This window comes from Epinephelus lanceolatus, chromosome 5 (assembly GCF_041903045.1).
Source record: "Epinephelus lanceolatus isolate andai-2023 chromosome 5, ASM4190304v1, whole genome shotgun sequence".
In the NCBI taxonomy this organism is placed as follows: Eukaryota; Metazoa; Chordata; class Actinopteri; order Perciformes; family Serranidae; genus Epinephelus; species Epinephelus lanceolatus.
This window is the reverse complement of record NC_135738.1, coordinates 24,630,137-24,652,599: the sequence shown is the minus strand read 5'-3', so window position 1 is coordinate 24,652,599 and position 22,463 is coordinate 24,630,137. Positions and strand designations below refer to the sequence as shown.

Below are 22,463 nucleotides of genomic sequence, written 5' to 3'. Positions count from 1 at the left end.
CTTTGTCCCTCCAACGTGCTTGTGGCCTCTGTCAGGGTCAGAAAGAAACAATAAAATATATATACCTAAAATATAAAGTACAGTTGCCCCACTTATATATTTTGAATACAACAGACAAAAAGACAAAAGTGTTTTTAAAGAAAAAAGTCACTTAGTTAATAGAGGCTTTCACACTCTCCAGTCAGGCCCATATGGATACTTATGACAAACACCGTGTGCGCGTGTTTGTGGGTGCGCGCGCCCCTCCATCCACGCCCCGCCCTGCTCTGGAGGAGTCCCCACACATCCACTTCAGTGAGCAGATGAAGACAGAGAAGGAGGAGGAGCCCCTGCGTGACGTCACTCCATCCCTCCCACCCAGCTTAAATTTACATTTTCTATGGGTCCTGACTGAGTGAACGTGTGTGTGTGTGCGCTACAGCAGCTATTGGAGCAGTTTACAAAAGGCAGAGTCTCGCGGACACACCTCGAGCTCCTTTTTAAGAAGTGGTCCGGGGACGCACCGATGTGGCCTGAACCACTTTGTCAGCTGAAATATTAACTCGAGTTGGGAGAAGTCACGTCGGGGTCGACTTTGAGGTAGGTGTGCATGTGTGTGTCTGGTTTCTATTTTTTTTTTTTTTTTCCATCACGAGCGCACTAACAAAAGCGGCACGTTTCAACTGCCCTGTCTGCCCCCGTCGGCATAAGCAGCAGGTTTTAGGTGTTTTTAAAAGAAGACTAGAAAGTAAGGAAGTAAAGAAAAGACCCGAGGAGAGGGGGAATGAGGTTGCAAAATACAAACTCTTGCTTCATTGTCTTCTTTTGTTGCGGCGCATGACCGTAGCCGACGGGACAGTGGAGAACAAACACGTTGAGGTGGTTGTACAGCATGTACAGACTACAGTTCACGTTTACTTTGGAGCACAATGATACTATTCACGGCAGCTGAGACTTTGAACCCTGGGAGAAGAATAGAAGAAGAAAAATAAATCAGTGCTTGTTGTTTCTATGGTGCCTGAGGTGTTCAGGGGAGATGTTATGGGTGCTTATGCTCACATGTGATACTCAGGTTGATACAAATCTTCTGAAAATATAAAATCACTCGTTTTTGAGTGCTATAAGTCAAGATTATTAATGCATCTTTACAGTCTGTAGCTACAACACAAGACTTGCTTTGTTTTTTGCTGCTAAATGCTCATTTAAATGCTCATTACAGCCTTTAGATAGTAATTAAACCCCAACTCTTAAAATGAGGCCCTTTTTTTTTTTTAGAAAACAGCATCAGAAGAAACCATATTTTATTATTTATGTATGATCTGATCCTGAACTCATCATGTATGAGTAAGACTGTGTGTGTGTAATACCACAGCAATGACTCCTGCCTCCTGTGTCTCAGCACATGGCTTCAGTCAGAGCTGACACACTGGCCTGTGCTGTCATCACACACACACACACACACACCAACTGTCATGTGAAGAGGTGTGTGTTTGCATGTGTTTTTGATCCGGCAACAAGTCCAGAACTTATGGTGTTTCTTTAGAGGCTTGCTGTCAAACTTTAACAAGATGTTAAGCAAACAGGGCTGGAGCCAGCTCTTGTCTTGCCCCTCAGTGTGTGTGTGTGTGTGTGTGTGTGCAAGGTGGAGGCTGAATCGCAGGCTGGCAAATAGGACTTGAACGGTGAAGTAGTTTAACCTTGGTTCATCAGATGAGCCCTAGTGAGAGGAGAAGTGACAAAAGCAGGTGGAATTAATGAGTATGTTGTACTGTCTAGGTGCAGAGCTTTCAGAAGTGCGTGTGTGCGCAGGGAGGGGAAAGTTTCTCGCACATGTGTTAGTCATTTAGAGGGGAGTTTGCTAAACGATTTACATCTGTTTTCTGATCTTTGAACCCCCTCTTTCCCTCCTCTCTCTCCTGTTTCTCTTACGCTGCCTCTCTTGCTGTCTTCTGTTTCCCGTAAGAGCTGATGCTGTCACTGTGTGTGTGTGTGTCCGAGTGTGTGTGTGGTGGGTGTTACAACTGGAATACTCTCTGCTCCGTTATTATTGCACTCAAAGGAATTTAAACATGTGAATGAAATGTCTGAGTTTCCACTCTATAATGGCATGTGTCCATTAGTGGTTTCTCAGATGTATCATTATAGAATTGGGAGTCCATGTCCAAGGACTCAACCTGACCTCAAGAAAAGCAAGGTATGTGGGGTTAGGGTTGGGTGTGTGTCCTGTAAAGGGCAACTGGCACCCACATGTGTGTTGACAGTATTATCTCCCACAGTCCTGCTGGTCTGTCTGTGGGCACAAAATCTTCATTAGTCAGCAGAACGCACTGATCCTTTAGATCCACACTCACACACACTGTTACTGTGTGTGTCTGAGTGTGTGTGTTTTATGATCAGGCTCTGTTACTAGACATTCTGTTCACTAGTGGTGAAAGACTACCTTGTAGCAAATGTTTTCAAATGTTTTCCCCTGTAATGAGCCGTGTAAACATAGAGTGACGTTTCAGAGGATCTCTGTACTCACAGTGAAGTCCTCATGTTTGAGCAAACATGTCTCCGCTCTGTCCGTTTTCCGCCTGTCTGTTTTCCGCCTAGATTTTTGTCCCCTTCTCTACAAATGTATCAGTGCAATACTACTTGATACTGAAGCCAAAACAGCACTTATCTTGATACCTTACTTGTGAAGTTGAATGTACAGTTTTTCTCTGAACCATCTTTTCTTAATGTAGCAAAACAAACACGGCGGGTTTCAGTGTTGTCTTAACACAAGCAGCCGTACAAGCTAAGCCAGGACTTTGGTGAATCAAAACAGCGTCCAGTTGGAAAAGTTCCGACTTAAGCCAGGAAATATCTAATTAGAGCCGTTCAGATACTGATACCAATATCGGAAATGCCTGTGATGCTGCCTGAAATGCTGGATTGGGTATCAGCAAGTACTCAAGTCTATGCACTGATTCAATACCACATAACTTACTGATAAACTTTAAAGTAGTTTTACACCTGGATAAAACAGCTGTATTCGCCAAAATCAGTTCTTCTTCTTTGATCTAAAACAGTAGCCGAAACAATAAGATGTGCTGTGCAGTTACTTGCAACTACCGTTATTAGCCCCTTTGACACCAGATTTTCCGCGAATGTTGGGCCGTTTTGCCGGCAAGCTGTGAGCGTTTAGACACACAGAGTTGGAGAGTTGATCCGAGGTGCCCAATTTTCCGCCTCGTAGGGTAGTCATATTGGTGGAACCCTTTTAGTTTAAACAGACTGAGGCAGCCCTCCGCAACGGGAGGGGCTGTTGAAGACTTGTGGGAGGAGCTGTTGATGACGCCGCACATGCAAGCCATTGGCGGTGGGAAAACAGGAAAAAGCTGATAGCAGGAATTAGTGAGCAGCTAGTAGCAAGAGGGAAACGCAAACCTGACGGACGCTGTAAAGATGAGCAACTGAGGAGACAAGGAACTGCGCGCCCTCCTTGCCCTCGCAAATGAAGAGGCCATTAACTGTCAGATGACGGGAACGGTGAAGAACGGGCCGACTTATGAGAGAATTGCTGAAGGACTGACTAGCCGCAGCTTCCCTCCCATGTCACTGTTTACGTCACACGCTGAGCTACACATTTTGTTACTTGCTCACGCCCCCCATTGCCCTGAAAAAGGCACATTCTGTGTAAACAAAAGTAGGTAGACGGCATTTTGCTGCACTCCCCGATTTTGTTTTTATACTTCCAATGCTGAAAAAAGACTGATTGGGCTTTCCTGCAAATTTGCACAATTCCTGTCTAAAAAGGGCTACTGATTTCACGTAGATAGTGTAAGGTTGCTCATTAGCAAAATGTTAAATTTGATAATACAAGAAAGTGCTATGGTGTTCACTCTCTGTATGTCTTTGTTCGTGTTTTACAAATGGTTTAACCTGAGCCAAGCTATACAACAATGAAAGCAATCATTCCATGCCCATACAGTGTTAGCAGGATAGAGCTGTTAATTCTGGTATTGGATCAATACTCAGTTTCAGCTGAGACACAAGCTCATGTATCAGAATTGGTATTGTGAAGGAAGACTGGTATTAGAACATCTCATATCTAATCAGAAAATAAATAGACAGAACCAAGGGATTCCCTCGGTATGTGATAGTAGAGGTGGGTCACCTCACCTGAGGCAAAGACCACCATTACTAACATCATGATTAATATACTTTTATGAAATAATATATTAACCTTAAGAAAAAGAGAGTTATACTATTGAAGAGCAAGTCATATAGTCAAGTGTGGCTGGTCAAGGCTACAAACTTTACTGAGCACAAGACAAGAAGTGTAGAGTCTGGGTGTTGCACCACCTCTGCTGAGCAATATCCTCCTGAGGTTTTACACCTCAACTGTACATTTCCTGAGAGAAAACTGTGAAGATCTAAAAAAGGACTTGATGCTAACTGATGGCACTTGACTTAATACCCATATTTCAGTTGGCACTACAGCCCTATGTGAGCATAGCCTTTTGTGTTTGCTGGCTGCTAGTGAGCTTTTAGTAATCTAACAAACATGGTCGAATGACTTCATTTCTAAACAGACAGTAAACAAAGCAAACCCATGCTTTTATTTATCTGTTTCCTCAAACAGTTGTTGACAGCGGTGCTGCTTTATAATCTGTTATGCCAGTTTTTGACAGACACTGGATGCTTTACAGCCCCCCCTCCATGCAGGCTGTATGAAATATGATGATGCAATCAAAACACGAGTGATGCAATCACACAATCCTACAACAGGACAAAGGATCTGTTTACACTGGGCTGTAGTTTTGTTGCTATGGTTTTAGATTACGATGTCACGATTCAGGTATCGAGTTTCCTGATAGAGCGCTGGTGTGTGGTTCGTGCGTGTGGTTGTGTGTGTGTGTGTGTGTGTGTGTCAGTCTATGTAAAAGGCAGGCATTCAGAGGCTTGACTTACTTTTTAGCCGAGCAGGCTCAGGGGTTGATGTTGATTTATGATAAGATATATATGCATACCAGAGGCTAAAACAGACACACGCACACACCTACAGAGACTCAGCTTCTCAAAGAATCACATTGATTTTCCTGCTGTTATGCTGGAGCTTCAATCACAATAAAGCCCCATTACTGTGCTGACCACTTTGCGTAGTCTTGGAGAATGGATGACACACACAAACGCACGCACACAGACTCCAAATGCCTTCCTCGTTGCAGCTTGTTAGGCTGAAGTATAGAAAGATTGTGAGTCTGAGCTGCATGAATTGGATTAAGCCCTTTGTAAGTCAGTATCAAGATATATGATCCTGTCTTATTACAAACACAAACAGGAACATACGCCCACGGCAGGACAGAGCCACTTCTTTCTCATGCAGCCTGAAGCCAACAGGGCTCTCAGAGTGTATACCCCCATGCAAGCTCTGGAAAGTTTCACGAGACAATGAAACCACATGATTGCCTACCATCCCGACTAAAAATATGCATGCCATGTACATGCTGTGTATTTTGAGTCATGTCAAGCATAAAGCAAAGAATCAGAGAGAACAAAGACTCCTCATTCGGCCTGCGTTTGGACACCTGGTTACCTCATTATACATGTGGGTGCGTGCAAGATCAGCTTGCACCCCTGTGTGTCTGTCTGTCTGGCAAACTGTAGATTGTCTGGTTGCCCGAGGTAACAGTTGTTATTGGGGTTTTCTCTACCAGCATGTAAACAAAGGAGAACCTCCCAAATCCTCCCCGGTGTGCCCTCCAGCCAATGAGATCAGAGCTCCCAGCTGGGCTCAGCCAGTAGACGGAGAGGAGGGGCGGTCCTCTGCTCCATAAGGAAAAAGCAGCAGTAAAGCACAAAGCTTTGAATCTGAAAGTGGAACAGACAGCAGAGCCATAACAAAGACTCCTCCTTTATGACTGAACGCCACTTCACACTGCTGAGCCAGACATAACGGCTGTGGCTTTTTTAACTATATGGCTTTTACACCGCTACGGAGACAGATACTGGAACCACATTTATAAGGGTGATGTGTGTGAGGAATGTGTAGTGTACGGGCACATGTTTACATCTCAGTGAGGAGGAGCCACATGAAACATGCTTGCGCTCTGTCTATAATTTGTCTTCTGTAGGGTGTGTCTGTGTAGCAGAAACCGTCTGGATTCTGTGCGTCTGTCTCAGTCCACCTGCTCCCATCATGCCTATACATATACATACATGACCATGTGTCAGAGTCAGCTGTGAGAGAGTATAGGTCAGCCTTTTGTATTTGACTGACAGGTGTGACCCCAACTGTACCCCCCTCACCAATTATTCATGACATGTGTTCACAGTTGGGCGTGAGTAAGCACTTTGATTTTAACCTTTTGAAGGAAAGTGCACATAGCGTGCGTCCAAATGTTCCTGTCACTCAGAGGTGTCGGTGTATGAATGTAGGTCTCCGGCTGTGTGCCCCTACATGTATATGCTGTTGTGTGCCCAAAGCGATAATCACTTTGCAGGTTCATCACATTCCCATAGCGTGACTCAAAAGTGGTGTCTGTGCCTTTTCAATCCACCCTATTCATTCTGTAATCTGCCTCAGCCCGGGGCTCACAACGTGTGGCAACAGGACTGTGCACGAACCACCGCATTAAATAACTTCAGGCAGTACTGGACACAAACTGTCAGCACAGGCATGTTTAAATCCAAAGCGTGAGATCATAGATAACATAATCAGCTTCTGAGTCATATCATTTTTTTTAATGTTATTTCAACAATAAAAATGTCTGTTACTCTTCATCCAAACGTGTTGGAGACCGATCAGAATGTCAGTATACTTGGCTTGTGCTGCAATAAACTCCTAAAAGCCAGATATGGAAGTGGTCAAACTCACATAACAATCAGACAAGACCAAATGCAGCCACAGTGGTTATCCCACAGATGCAAGACAAGTAGAGGGATAGAAAGTAGCGCAGACAGATTTTAAGAACTGCACAGCCACAAGAGGCGACCGTTTCTAAGCCACGATCACAACACTGTGATTCCAATCAGACCTCAGAATCACATTAACATTGTACATAATCGTTGCCAAAGTGATGAATGTGCTGTCTTTTTTCTCCCACTTTTTTGAAGTAGAGACCAAGAACTTACTTGTGTAGAACACAGATAAAAGAAGAGTTGTGAAGGTTCCTCTATTTTGAACTGTTACTCAAAATTACAATGTCAGGTGTAAAACACAAGCCTTTGTGTGATGGACTTGTTTTAACTTAAAACTTCCACTTCACTGTCTTAAAGGGATAGTGCAGATTTGAAGTGGGGTTGTATGAGATACTTCACCACAGTCAGTGTACCTTAAGTACATGTCAGTCAGAAGGCCTGCAGTTTGGAGAAGCAGGCAGGAGTACTGCTACAGAAGCTAAGCAATGGACTGTTGTGGGCGGGGGCAGCAGCAAAAACTATTTAAGCCACCAAACAAAATCAATATAAGTGTAAGTCTGTGTTATATTTAGAATATTTTCCTTAGGGATGCACGGTGATATCAGCATGTCATCGGTTCGGCTGATTTTGGCTTTAAAATTAAATATCAAAATTGGCCAACATGCCTTTTCTTAATTCATACAATGACTGAATATTACATACACTGGGAAGTATTTCATGTCTCCGTCTGATGGTGGGCCATCGCAATAAGAGTATGCATGCATAATATGATGCTAATTCCACTACAGAAGAGACTTAATGATCACTAAAATTTGTTGGAGAAAAAAGGGGATATATCGATAACTGTATTGGTTATCAGTCATATGGGTTGTTACATATTGGCATAACGGATACCCGCAAAAAAATCGAGTATTGTTCATAGCTACTGTACCTCGCTGTCAGACAGCTAAAGCTAAGGATGTGATGTTCATCTATGCTCATTTTAAAGCCATCAGACTCCTTTGACAAAAACAGTAATTTTAACTCGGTGGTGCAGTGGTTGACACTTTCGCCTCACAGCAAGAGGGTTCTGAGTTTGGCCAGGACCCTTCTGGCGTTTGCATGTTCTCCCAGTGTCAGCGTGGGTTTTCTCAGGGTGCTCTGGCTTTCTTCCACAATCCAAAGACATACAGGTTAGGCTAATTGGCTACTGTAATTTGCCCATAGGTGTGAATGGGAGCATGAATGGTTGTCTGTCTCAATGTGTCAGCCCTGTGATAGTCTGGCAGCCTGTCAAGAGTGTACCCTGCCTCTCGCCCAATGATAGTGGGGATAGGCTCCAGCACACCTGTGACCCTGTATCAGGACAAGCGGTTACGGAAAATGAATGAATGAAAACAGGGAAGTTTCTGATTTACTGCTGCCTCAATCAGTTAATTTGTTTGTGGTATTGTGTGACTGTGGTGAATCTAAACTGACCCATCAGAAAGGGCCAACTGACAGCAAGATAAAGCATTGGAAATACCGATAATGATATTTTTTACATGCACTTTTTTTTTGTTAAATACAATTTGCTGCTGCCCCTGTCCACAGCGGTACATTACAGTACATAGCTTCAGTGGCCGTGCTCCTGCCTGCTTCTCCAAACTGGTGGCATGCAGACCGCTATCTACTGTATGTAATACACTGACTATGGATAAGTTTCTCATGTAACCCCCACTTCAAAAAATCTGAACTATTCCTTTAACAGTACATGACGACAGCAAGCTGATAGAAAAGCTTGTGATAGAAACTTTAGCAACAGTGATACAATAACAACACATCAGCTGACAGTCTTTATACATATATAGACATCAACCATAAACATTTTTGATAAGGATTGCTTAACTTTGTTTTTAAAGAACATATATTGTGACAAAAAAAGCAAATATATTTATGCTGTATTTAGGCCAATGCTAGTTTATCTGCCAAAAGCTAATATCAGCCCAGAGGATTTATCAGTTTGGGTCTGCTGGAAAAAAAGGTTATTAATGTTCCTCAAACTGCAAGTGAAGACAGAAAAAAGTTTTTACAGTAAACACTGTGCAGCCAGACATATGAGAACAACATTAGAGGGAGAGAGTCGCAGTTATATAAATGTTTTTGTTTGAATATTACTCTTGGCTGCCAGGGGTAGTAATGAGTTTGGGTGTTTACTTTTCATTATGACAGTCTATAGAGCCGCCTAGTACTCCCTTAATGACATCAGGATTTTAAACATCCACAGACTCACACATACACACGTACAGTACTGCATGTAAAGCCAACTAGCCCACTCCTCCCTCACATGACAAACCATGTGTTATATCACCCTTTCATTGTGTGGGTGTCGGGTGTTTGTGCTTGGGTGTGCATCTGCATCTGTGTTTTATGAACCCTAAAACCCCGATTGTAAATTCCCATACCCCCGCGTCTCCCCAGTGACATCATCACACTGTGGGAGCGGGGTGGGTGCTTTTGGAGGTCAGTGCACGATGAGGCCCCAGAATTCCCCAGCTCCTCTTCTCCTCAGCTCCAGACCCCCACTCTGAGGCAGGAAATGCAAAACAGATCTCAACCCCCAAATTCCCAAGAATACTTTAGAGTTCCCCTCTTATTCTCTGTCTTTGTTTCTCCATAAGATCATCTCAGAATTCAGTCCTCTTTGGCCAAATGTTAGATGTATTTGTAATCTGAATGTACATCTTCATCTTGTGTCGACTGGCAGTAGCTGTAAGTTTGAGCTGTGAACTCAAACTGAAACTATTGATGGCACTGTGAACGGACAGAAGCGTGTTAATGATACTGACTAGTTCACTGTGTTCATATTTTGTCTTATCTTGGCTGCATCTTTGTTTGGTATGCACTGGCAGGTGAGGGTAACTCTCTCATCGTTTTGCTCACACACACACACACACACACACACAGTACAAGACTGAAAGCAACTGCTGTGGGTATGATGGCTGTTTTGTTTTTTATTTTTAGTTGATACTGTTCTGTTTTTATAGGTGCTGGTTATGGGAAACAGCGTTTCTATTTTTCGATTCTGCGCTCTGCACTGGAAATATTGTGCACACGTACGTCACTGCGCTGCCCATCATGATTTATGTGTCGTCACGAGGGAGCCTTGTAAATGAGCGCGTACGCGGAGCCCGTCCGGGAAATGAGCTCATTGTCACTACCAGAACCCCCAACTCTCTGCGACTCTTTCACTTTCTCTGTCACTTTCTCTCCTTCTCTTACACATCCCCCCTGCTCTCCCTCCCCCCATTTCCCCCACAGCTGTCAGTTAAAAGCTCATCTATGTGTGTGTTTTAATTAGAGCCGCCCCTATTTATGGCTGAATGGCCGCTTCATTAACAGAAATGCTGGGAGACGCACACTCAGATCTGTCCGGCTTGTAACACGCAGCGAGGGGGGGAAAGGGTGTGTGCATGTGTGTGTGAGAGAGAGAGAAAGAACGGGGTGTGGGGGTTGCTTCAGGGGTATTGGTGACGCAATTTCCCCTGAGGGGTGGACCTCCCATCTGTGAGTGGAATAGACAGGATCTGGCCAAAAAAAGATAAAGAGACTGTGAATAAGAGGAACTATATGGGACAAGAGGGGGATAAAGGAACAAGAGAGCACATTGTAAATTAAGTTCCAAGAAATGGTATTTTGTTAAATCACACTGTGTTTCAGATCCAAAGCCAGCTGATCTTGCTTTCCCTTTACATATGTATGCATCTATGAACAGGATATGGCCAATTTATACCTTTTTTGTTGAGCTTCTTTTGGTGGCAGCGCTCCAAAACTGCAGCTATATTAAGGACAGTACATATAAAGGTCAAAATCTTGGGTACATAATTCTAGTTTAGTGTTTATTTACATGTAATTGTTCACTAAGCTTCCTTAAGAACCACATATGGGTAAAAGAATTGAACTGCTCTTTCAAAAGATGAGTCCCCTTTTCATGTCGGGTGTTTCCATGATCGGCACACATCAAACTGGACGCTAAAATGCTGATCAGTCCTTTTCATGAGCCTGACCCTTGCTTACCTTTTGTGCAGGATACTGTGAAAAACAAATCCTGGCACGCTCATGGTGGAGTGGGTGTGGTCAGCCATGTGTTCACAACCAGTGACAGTCGGCGGCCCAACCCCACTCTGTGCGGAGCTCTGGATGGTCTGCTCTGTTTGTGCCTGTATCCTGGAGGAGGACAGTGGGGTCAGATGGTGAAGCAGGCCACCAGCTGCTCTCCTCGCCTTCATTTTGTCTCTGTCTTTGGAGGCTGCAGCAGGAAGAAGGCCGCCGTTGACTCATGAGAGTCGTTTGTCTGTTTTCTTACCCAGTCTGTCCATTTTAGCAGCGATCCCAACATCAAGTTATCGACCTCCTTCTTCTCTGCCATGCCAGTTGCAGTCCACTTTTTGTAAATGTTTCTCTTTCCTGTAGTATTCACAGTAATGTCTGTCTGCCTTTCCAGCAGTGAAACCAAAGAGGAACACCGATAATGGCCAATTTGTGTTTCCAAACCCATTCCCCCATCATTAGCCTTTCTGCCCATCTGTGCACCTCTCTGCTGAGTTAGAGGAGCAAGATTGCTTTTCATGCATAGTATTTTTAGAAATGGATATACACATATTTGTGTGTAGAATAAGTTTTTAGGGTCAGAGTTTTTAAACCTGTACATATTGTCTAACATAAGTCTAATATTCAATCACGTTTAGATCTGTTTTTGGTCTCTTAAACTTCTGAGAAAACTATCTGGCTGCTAAATTTAGCTGCTAAATGCTCCACAGTGTTGCTGCCTGAAACAGTATACATACATTTTCAATAATACACCACTGATAACACGCTCACACAGACTCTAATTGTGAAAGAAGTGTGTTGCATCTTCTTTAAAGATTCAAATAAAAGGAAGTACTTGGATGAATGTGTCTGATAAAGATGTTTACAGTAGCGTCTGTGTTTGTGTGAAAGTATGCCACAGTTGCAGGCTGCATTAGAGCTGATAGAATGACTTATCGTAGATGGATAAGAGTGGCTGCGCTCACCCTGCCAACTCATTGCATCACTGCGGGCAGCTCGGCTATATGAGCACGCACAAAGACTTGCATTCATAATAGGGACTCATTTCTCAATTTCCCCCCCCCTAAACTGTCCTCCAAGTCGCCATGGAGACCTGCCATCACCCACACTGCATTTAGTGACACAGCATTCAGGAACAGGAAAGAGCTTCTGCCAACTGACATCTTAAGCCTTCTAATGGGCGACACTTAAAGAGACTTTCAGCGACTAAAAAACAGCCTCAAAGCGGCCATAATCAATATATAAAAACAACAATATATGTACGATATGAAATCAGTTTTGTACACTGTGCATGGTGTCACTCCTAGAGATGAAGCTACAGAAAACTGCCTTCCAGCTTTGCAGTTAATTTCAGCTTCACAGAGATTTTTAGCGTCTTTTAGCTCATTTTTTTTGTTTTTTCCAGCCTGAAACCACTTTGGTTCCCTCTCATCAAGAACTCTTTACACTTAGACTGTACAGAAATGTGGATTTAACTTTCTGTGCTACTGTTTAAGCCTTCTTTTGCTATTTTTCTGACATGACTGATCAGATATTTCCGAGCTGCCCGATTCAAAAATGTGACATTTCACAGAACATGAGATCATCACAGTCATACACCGGTCATTAGGATGACAGGAGAGAGTGAAGTAAACAGAGACAGGCTCAACTTGCCAGCCCGCTTTTCTCCTGTCGTCGACTTTCCTCTGACCCAGTTTTTCTCCTTTCTTTTCCATTGTTTTCACCAATTTTCATTTAATTTTATCCCTGAATTTATGCTTGGACATTTGAATCCTCTAGACGTTGCCTGCTTTTATTTTTTAGAGTGCCTGGATTGCCTTTCTGTGTATCCTGCGCCCTGTATCTTGGAGATTCAGGCCTTTTGGAGGCTCATTATCGATAAGTGTATGTATGTCTGTGTGTTTGCTTGCTGTAAGGGTTTTTTCTCTACGACCTATAAACTGTTTTAATGGGATTCCTGGAACAGCAGGAAGTCCTGTCCCGACACACATACTGACATGCTTGGAGGGTTGCTTCCATAGTGCACGTTTTGTTGTGCGATGTTGCAGATATCAACACACACAATCTACTGTATGTGTTGAAGTGGCTGTTTGTTACAGTGCTGTATAGTTCTGAAACCCATTCATAGTCAGACACTTTAGGCAAAACTGTGTATTAAAGGTCGAGTGTGTAAGATTTAGGGGGATTTAGCGACATCTAGTGGTGGGGATTGCAGATTGCAACCAGCTGAAACTTTTCATTTCAACTTTTCATGTTCAGCAGGTTTTTACTAGGAGCCGAATTATCCGAGCAGGTCTCTACCTCTCTAAATCAAATGGACCAGGTGGTTTAAAACCAGTAAAAATACAGAATAAAGCAGGTTCAGGGTACAAATAAGTGTTTCTGCTGCGCAGTTTGGACTGTCTGTGACGAGCACTTGCTAATGTGTGCTCACCTTTTTTCTCTGATACCTTAGGATTCAGATAGTCACAGTGTTTTTCACTGGGAGCCGAATTGTCTGCAGAGGTCTCCTCCTCTCCGAAGCAAAAGTACCCAGTGATTTAAACCGGTAAAAACACTGAATAAAGTCCCATCAATCCATCTTCTAACCGCTTACCGCTTCATCCTCTTGAGGGTCGTGGGGGGGCTGGAGCCTTCCCCAGCTGACAATGGGCGAGAGGCAGGGTAGGGCAGGTCGCCAGACTATCAGCAGAGCTGACACATAGAGACAGACAACCAGTCACACTCACATTCACACCTACGGACAATTTAGAGTTAACCTAATCCCCAATCTGCATGTCTTTGGACTGTGGGAGGAAGCCGGAGTGCCCGGAGAGAACCCACGCTGACACGGGGAGAACATGCAAACTCCGCACAGAGGGGCTCCCACACTCGGGATTGAACCGGAAACCCTCTTGCTGTGAGGCGACAGTGCTAACCACCACTCCACTGTGCCGCCCACTGAATAAAGTCATTTTGCATATTAAGCAAATCTGTTTTTCCTACCCTGCGGTTGTTGAGGGGCTGCTCAATTTGGTATCAGATGCAAAAACATGACTGGCCCTATCTAGAGCCAGTGTTTGGTTTGTTTGCTCTGGGCTACAGTAGAAACATGGCAGTGCAACATGGTGGACTCTATGGAGGAGGACCTGGTTCCTATGTGGATAAAAGCAGCTCACTCTTAGGTAAAGATTAATTGTTATTTTCAGGTGATTATACACTAAAGAAAACACTTCTCATATTCAATTTCTGCCAATATATCCTCCTAAATCATAGACACGTAGCATTTAAATGCAGGTCATTACCTGACCGATGTTTGAACATGGTAACTGGGTTATCTACTGTATATTGCTCCGAAGGTGTTGGACTTTTAACTGATAGTGAAACGTGTTATCTGTATAGCTTTTGAGTGAAACCAGTCAGGGCACTGAATATAACATGCAGAGCCACCAGTGATAAAGCAGAATTTAAGAGGCTCCAGTGCTCCAATTTGAGGTTGCAGGTTCCTTTTGAACTCCCTATGTCACTTCCCCTCTCCCTCGGGGCATAGAGGAAGTAGGAGCAGATGTGTTAAGCTAACGGACACTTTGACAACACTGCCAGTCTGTAAGTTCCTCTACTCCCCACTGCTGGCATTAACAGAACCCGCCTTTGATGTACACAGCACGTGTGTGCTCACACGCAGCCACTGATTACAGCCACAAGCTGTTCTGCCCACCTCTGCCATCTCGCCTGCACAAACACTGGAACTGTGCTCTGGCTGTGGCACTAAATGTTCTGTCTGGCATGTTTCTAACATTATTATAGCCACGGATAAAGCATGTAGATGAAAGTTCTTCTCTCATTTTTAGGAAGATATCCATCAATATTTTCTTTTTTAAACTCATGTTATCAAAAATGATGACTTCACAAATTTACTGTACACATTTTAAGATGTGTGTTTTCCACATGAGTTGGTAAATACGATTTTTTAAAAGGTTACTAATCTGAGATTAGAAGGGATTACCCCTCACCATGACTGTAGATCACATCCAACTGGGAAAGCAATATTTTCATGTGTCAACATATTCCACTTTATCCATCAAGCAGATTTTATTGTGTGGTATTTCTCCCTCTTTGTTCTGCAGTGTTCAGCCACACACCGTGTTTATCTTAGACTCCTTTGTTATGTAACTGACACGGTTTAGTTTCTGGAATGCAAGAATATCGACCTCTAGTGGTGTCTTTGACTCATTACAGGCACCCTTGGTGTGAATGTTTTGATTTTAAGGACACGCTCCCACCCACCTCAGTGTCTAGCACGTGCGGAGAAATGCATCTTCAGTACCGCTGATGAATGTGATTGGCCCGCTCAGGCTCCAAAACATCACTCCATGTATTCAGCCTTCATCAGTCGCAGGCAGGAGAGTCACTCACATGCGTTTGAGAACGTGATTGTTTATAAATCTGAGTCATTCGTGTGACTTCGTTATCTAATCTCATCTTATTTTTTGCACCATCATTATCAAATTACTGCCACTTTAAAAAAGCTCTCTCGCCAATTACAAGATAAAATACAAGGAAGTACCACATAATGACAAGAGGGAATATTCATTAATCAGTGATGAATATATGGCAAATAATGTTCTGACTGTTTGTCTCTTTGAGGTGTACATTGAAATTGAGTGGGAGGGTTTAGGTGAGGGAGGGAGCACAGAGAGAGAGAGAGAGAGAGAGAGCATGTCTCTGTGTGTGAGAGTGTGTGTGTGTGTGTGTGCGAGCGTAGCTATAAAACAGACTTTGAACTCCAACCAGCTCAGTAGCAGACAGCTGTGCAGGACAAAGCGCATCTCCTGCGTGCAGCTCGGCAACACACTGACAAACAGGACAGCGAGCTTTATTAGCCTTTTCTGGAAAATACATTGCGGATCAAAAATAGCAGAGATGGCGACAATGTTCAGATACCCCGTGTTCCCTCATCTGCAGGGTGAGTCAAGCAGAGATTTAAATTTGCAGGAGATAAAAGTGAAGTATGATGCTGTTTTAGTCTTGTATGTGCTGAATATGTTTTTAAACATCAGTTTAGTCAGATATCAGTCTGTTCTCATTTCAGCTGGTCAGATTGTGACTTTTATCTGTTAAAAAAATCTTCATCACTTATTATTTTAAATAGAGCATGTCGTGAGCTATCAGTCTGATACAAGAGGCGATGTTTTTAATGAGCAATAAAAGTTACTCTGATTTTGTACGAACAAGGAGGTATACAAGGAGATCATGCAAAAGCCGTCTTCGAGCTGCACGTTTTTCATCAGTCTGATGAAGAGTGTGAAGCTCGTAACATCACCTCAGTGGTAGTTAAACTAAATATATGTTCATGGGAGCAAAGTCTGTATTTCTGCGACATTGTATGTACACTGTGATTAACGTGCGACACTCATCAAACTTGCTGCATTCCAGTTATCTCTCAGCTTTGTTGCAGTGTGATAGGGGGCACTTTTTTCAGGAGATATACTGGTTTAGCACGAGCTGTTTTGATTTCTATAAATAGTTCAGTTTAGGACTAGATGGTACAATCCTTGATGCACATACTTCAGACTATGAGTGGGAGTACTAGTGCCGTCTGGGGGTCCAAGTGGGAGCCAAAGGGTAGATGAATAGAAAAGTAGGAAAGGTCAAGGGTAGATACAAAAGTAAGAAGGAGCATATGGCTGTACACTCTGCCTCCCCCTACTCCCTCATTTTGATGAAGGAAGAGCGGGGAGAAAATACACTATCTTTGGTTTTTAGCTTATTAAGGCAGCGTGCCCACTTTTAGTCCTAAATCCTTTGATTACTGAGGTCATGGATTGAAGCTTTGGGCTACTATTGTTTCAGCATCTTCTGCAATGTTTACATAACTATGTGCCTGTACTGTTCTGATTCATCTCTTCATTATATTGAATATGGCTTCAGGCGGTGGGATGAGATGTTCCTCCACTCAGTGTGAACAATTATGTAATTCCAGCCTGAGTCCTATCACTATAGAGACAATTCAGAAACTGAGCGTGAGCCAGAGGATCAGGCAGATGCTCGTGTCACGATTTGAAAGGAGAAAAAAAATAGATCCCTGAAAAATGTGTCCTTGCAGGAGAGATTTAAGAGATTTCTGTCACCACTGCCTCGTCACATCCAAACCCATGTTACTGAGAGAAAGTGGTTAAATGGAAGTTTGTTTTATTTGCTTCTGTCGATTCAGATCCGTGTGACCCTGGTCTGTCGCTGTCAGCAGGGAGGAGCGTCATGGCGGAGCCCGACTACCTGGAGGGGGACTGTGATGAGCTCATCAAACCCAAGAAGCTGATCAACCCGGTCAAGAACTCCCGAAACCACCAGGACCTGCATCGAGAGCTGCTCATGAATCAGAAGAGGTCAGGAGACAGAATAATACACCCTCAGCACCTCTCTCTCCTTGTCCCCTCTTTATGCCTTTTTATCACAGTTTAAAGCACATAAACAAAATGAAAACAACAAAGATGGGCGAATTCCAAGCCTATGAATAAAGATAGTAGTTTATTTGTTTATTGGGGTGATAAACCTCTGTTGGTGTCCAACAGTTTCCTGGATCATCATCATTTCCTTGTTTGCTTATGGCAACAATCTCAAGCTTACCCCCATCCAAAACAGATTAGTCAGGGGAAAGCAATACAGTGTCCAGATCCAGGCTAATTTAGTTAACTAATGGAGGATGAGTTAACACAGTCGCCCTGCTGCTTTGTTGTAATTGGCTTGATAGCATCCAAGCACACTGTACTGATGCTCCTGCAGTGTGTCACTGGAGGTGACTTCACTGGACCACCCCACCCGACCTCCAGCAGCAGTATTATGTAAAGCTCTGGATATAAAACTTTCATAAGGAGCTATTATATAAAACCCCAAGTGCATCCAAGTGTCAAATATTGGTTATGTAAAGGTCACGCAGATGTGCCGTATATGAGGAACCTGGTGTGGCTACTGATATTAATGCAGACTGTGTGAGCATCCATCACATGCATACTGGGGCCCGCCATCACCCTTCTGACACTTAATGTTTGCATTTTCTCTCACCAAACAGCGGCGGCAGCTTTGTGCCCGAGCTATTAATAGCTACGCAAACGCACATGCTGTTGACAGCTGTTACATCACAGCAGCGATGCTCTGCTCCTAAACAGGTCAAAGAGTAAGGTGCTGTTGCAGCGATGGAGGCAGGGCATTAATGAATGATGGGAAAACAGGCCAGGGTGGGCAGGATCAGGAAGCCTTGGAGGAAATGTCATAAAAATATTAGAAATTCCAAATGCAGTGAGGTATTTTTTCCTCGTCGTCTAGACGGAGAGAGTCCCGGGGCATCAGGAGAAGTCTGCGAGATAAATCTAGTGGGCTTTTTGGGGGATATACTTGTTATGATAGGGCTCTCTGTTGTGCACTGAAAGTATAGAAAGCTTGCCTGCATAGTGGATTAGTCACGCCGATGAGAGTGGGGGTGGGTGGGTGGATGGATGCATGGATGGATGGATTGGCTGCATGAAGAGAGAAAAAATGTGTTATGTAATCAAGATTACAAAACAGTCTCTCGCCGAGGGCCTTTCTCTGCCTTCGCTACCTTAGCTGCGATGACCCTTCCTACACACACACATACAGAGGAATTTCAGAACCTCAGCCACCAAAACTGGCGAAGCATTTGAGCAGATGGAGGTATTGATGTGTGAGCACACATTCTTCCCAGTCTGCTAGAGGGTGTGCACTCGTAGGAAGTCACGGAGAGGAGGGTCAGTGATTATGTAAACGTTACCAACGGTGAAAGGAGAGTGGGGTAAGCATCTTAATAGCCTGTCTTACTGCTCTCCGTGACCTTGACCCTCCTCCCCTTCAGAGCGTGGTGCTTGAACACAGCCTGAACAGATCACGTCTTCTACCCTCTGCTCTGCTTCACACTGTTAAATGCTGTCACAGGACCCACTCTCAGGCAAACCAGGACATTATCTGCAGCAGTGACTTGAGATAAAGTGGTGGCTTGTTGTAAATTAACTCCCACTCCCTGGAACACTGTGAGCTCGGTTATGCAATCTTCAGGATTTAATAATGCATTTAATTAAGACACTGTTGTTGCCGAACTGCAGTCAGGTGTTTTCTTTGAAGAACAGAGGCAGGCTTTCATGACGAAAGGGAAATTAGCACCCAGGAGGAGAGGTGGAGGTGGACAGTATGGTTTTAAAATTGAATTAACGATGTAATCAGGGACATGGAGGATGGATTTTCTTACCAACAGATAGCCTCTGCCCTTTTACTACACTTGATTCTTTTATTCTTGTGTTGCACTTTGTTGTGCCTCCCTAATCCTTTGTGGGCTTTGCTATTTATTGCCTTCTGCCTCGACTCCAGCCCATCTCTATTCCCCTCTGTCTTAAGTACCCCTCCTCCCAAGCCTCATCCTCAGCCCCCACCTCCTCCCTCGTAATTTGGAGGAGTTTGGAGCATTACGTAACATTTGGTATTTTTGTTCTTCGCAAGACACGCTCACACTTTGGTAAAATGTCCCATCCTGAAATTTGCTGAACAGCCCGGGCTGTTGTGTAACAGTCTCGCAAGTTTACCAGAGACTTGTAACTTTGAGATAGTTTCCATGTAAGGAGTGTGTGTTAGATAGTTTAAGATATGGGCTGTTGTTTTTGGGACTAAGAAAAGGGAAAGAAAAGGGGGAAATATGCCCTCAGTTTCAACTCTCTTTTCCAAAGTCAGTTTCAACACTGGCAGCCTTCACATTCACAGACTGGTGTATGTGGAACAATCTGTGATTGGGCTCCTAATCAAAACTTTCCTGAAACACGACTGACATTTTTAATCCACAACATCTAATACAGATCTGCACGTCAAACTAGAATGAGGTCACGCTCATCATCTGTTACGCATGAACGCAAAGACTAATCTCCCCCCGAGTGGGGCTCTGTGGTGTCATCGGATGTTGCTCATTAAGCTTTGTTTTAGTAACATGCTGTCTCACTGATTGTGCGCAGGGGTCTGGCTCCTCAGAACAAACCTGAGCTCCAGAAGGTTCTGGAGAAGAGAAAGAGGGAGCAAGTGCTCAAGGCTCAGAAGGAGGAGCAGGAGGCCCACAAGAAGAGGAGCGACCTGGAAATAGAGCTCATGAAAAGACAACAGAAACTAGAGCAGGTAAATGATTGAAAGCATAAAAGTAAACTGTCACTTTTGCACTTAGATGGACCTAGTTTCTTTCTAAAGTTGCTGACTAGACTTTGCAACATGAAACAACATGCATCTGTCTAACTAGTGCATGAAAAACTGCTTTCACATGCAGTGTCTCCCCTTAGTCTGACTTTGTTGTTGTCTGTCTTGTTGCAGCTGGAGCTGGAGCAGCAGAAAATCGAGGAGGAACAGGAGAACACTCCCGAGTTTGTGAAGATGAAGAGCAACCTACGCCGGACCAAGCAGGAGACCGACGGGGAGGAACGGACCACCTAAAACAACCAGCAGGGGTGTCTGGGTCCGGCTGATTGTGCGTGTGTTTGTGGGCACCAAGACGTCAGGAGTGTGTGTGTACAAAAGAGAGAGAGTGTGTCGTCTGCGGCGCACGGCGGTGACCTGACCGTGGTCCGAGACGAACTTCCTGGCTTTCCCAACCTAGCTGTTCCTTTCCCCACAGTGAGGAGAGAGACTTTACAGACTAAAGACCCCCCCTCTGTCTGCCTGCCACGGACCGCCAGCACTCACCTCTGCTCCTCACACCCATCCAGCAGCACACAGCACCCCCCGCAGGAGGGACCTAACACAGACATGTTACATGTTCAACGCCTTTTAAACAAGGGCGAGCAAGCTTCCAATGAGCTCTGATGGAGAAAACAACCAAACACACACACACACAGGAGTTTTCATCCCCTCTGTTTTCACTCCTCTCTCCACAGCAAGCTGTTGTTTCTCTTTACTGTTATCGATGTTGTTATCGTGGTTGTTTTCTTTCTTTTCTTTTTTTTTTCTTTTTGTTTGTTCCTCAGAATCAAATAAGGAAAAGTGGACACTGGATGGACTCTTGAAGCTGTGTAATGTAAAAGCCAAACAAATGTGCTTTTGTTATTTATGTTTGTAGCTTTTAGCCCAGGTATAAGGGAGGACACTTTTTAGTCGTTCTGTATTTTTAGTTTTGTTTTACAGCATAGTTTATGAAGCCAGAACAGGACAAAGGGAGTGTACGGTCGTGTGAAACACTCACATTTGCTTTATTTTATTTTATTTTTTTTTAAATTCCGAACATGCCATTTCCTCAGCTAATGCAATTTTGAGCAATAGTAGAACTCCCAGGCATGAGAGTGACCTTTTCTTTATATATTCTGTTGTTTTGTATGAATAAAAATGTTACTTAATAAATAATTTAAGTTTTTGTTAGGGTGGTCAATAAGAGCTCTGAGACCTGTCTGATCAGTCTTTGTGTGAATTTATGAACAAAGGATTCGTAGTTTTGGGATATCTGTGCGGCTCCTTCATCACTGCAGTATTTTATGGAGCCATGGATGTGCAGACAGATAAATTACATCCTTAAATCTGATTTAAAGTAGTCGTCATCTGCAAAACTATTTCACTCACATATGTTACACAAATTCCAAACCGGTTACACAATATGGGAAACTGTGATAACTTTGGATGTCAAAGCGCACATGTAGTGGTTTTTTAAAGATCACACACAGTAACAATATGGGTCTAAAATTCTGGTGTGTGGGTCTCCGGGAAGAAGCAAATTTCTAACAACGTAACCCTGTGTTCTTCTCCAGAATCCTCTTTTAAATAAACTTAATTTTAACACACACGTTCCATTTATTTTTTCTTTATTTGGTGTGCTGCTGGCGTGGATTTGTTTTCAAAATAAAGGCAGTCTTTTTTTTTTTCTTTTTTTTTTTTAATGGAACGTGATGCTAAAAATAACAGCACAGCAGTACGTGTGTCAATCAGAGCTTATCGCTTTGATTAAGTCCAGTTTATTTGGTCTGACACTGATGCTGATTTTGCTCACAGACTACAACAATCAAATGTCAAGACAAGGAACACACAGGGTGAAGGCAGTCAGGCTACTTAGAAGGCAAAGTAGAGCAGGCAGTGTGTGATGTGGGGACTAAGACGCACATAACACATTGTGGGGGGAAGTGGGAAAACTAAAGACAATGATCAGGTTATAGGAGATTTGTTAGATGACAGGAATTTAGTGTGCTTAAATGACTAGTTAAACAAGGATAGATGTTAATACAGCTAAGAAGTCTACTTACAGTGGTTTAAATAATATTGTTTCAGACTGTTACTGGTAAGGAAGTGTATGTAGTTATCATAATCCAGTCTCATGTTCACATTCAGTGACTGAAGTGGACAGGGTTGGAAAATGGATGCTCAGGAAAGGAAACTTGGAGAAGTTTAAAGGTCCAGTGTGTAAAGTTTAAGGGGCTTTAGTGGCATCTAGTGGTGAAGAATGCATATTGCAACCAACTGAAACTTCTCCTGGTTACAAGTCTCTCAGTGTTCAATCAATCAGTCAATCAATCAATCAATCAATC

At 43.5% G+C, this 22,463-nt stretch overlaps 1 protein-coding gene across 4 annotated transcripts; it reads left to right on the top strand.

Annotated features, from left to right (window-relative positions):
• The first annotated feature begins 379 nt into the window (after window positions 1-379).
• fam107b (family with sequence similarity 107 member B) lies at window positions 380-21,322 on the top strand. 4 transcript variants are annotated; one of them, XM_033634873.2, is made up of 4 exons: window positions 380-579; window positions 17,165-17,303; window positions 19,926-20,082; window positions 20,272-21,322. In XM_033634873.2, the coding sequence occupies exons 2-4, from the start codon at window positions 17,176-17,178 to the stop codon at window positions 20,389-20,391; spliced, it is 405 nt and encodes a 134-aa protein (XP_033490764.1). In that variant the 5' UTR covers window positions 380-579; window positions 17,165-17,175; the 3' UTR covers window positions 20,392-21,322. The 4 variants fall into 4 exon arrangements, with proteins under 4 accessions (XP_033490764.1, XP_033490763.1, XP_033490762.1 ...); XM_033634872.2 differs by having other exon boundaries at window positions 383-579; window positions 17,132-17,303; XM_033634871.2 differs by lacking the exon at window positions 380-579 and adding an exon at window positions 15,708-15,883.
• The last annotated feature ends 1,141 nt before the right edge of the window (window positions 21,323-22,463 follow it).

What these genes read in the sequence shown, in the direction of transcription:
- fam107b (XM_033634870.2), top strand. Translation starts at nt 15,841, where the DNA reads ATGGCGACAATGTTCAGATACCCCGTGTTCCCTCATCTGCAGG. An exon ending in CTGCTCATGAATCAGAAGAG is followed by an intron (nt 17,304 to 19,925) that starts GTCAGGAGACAG and finishes GATTGTGCGCAG; the next exon opens with GGGTCTGGCTCCTCAGAACA. An exon ending in GACAACAGAAACTAGAGCAG is followed by an intron (nt 20,083 to 20,271) that starts GTAAATGATTGA and finishes GTCTTGTTGCAG; the next exon opens with CTGGAGCTGGAGCAGCAGAA.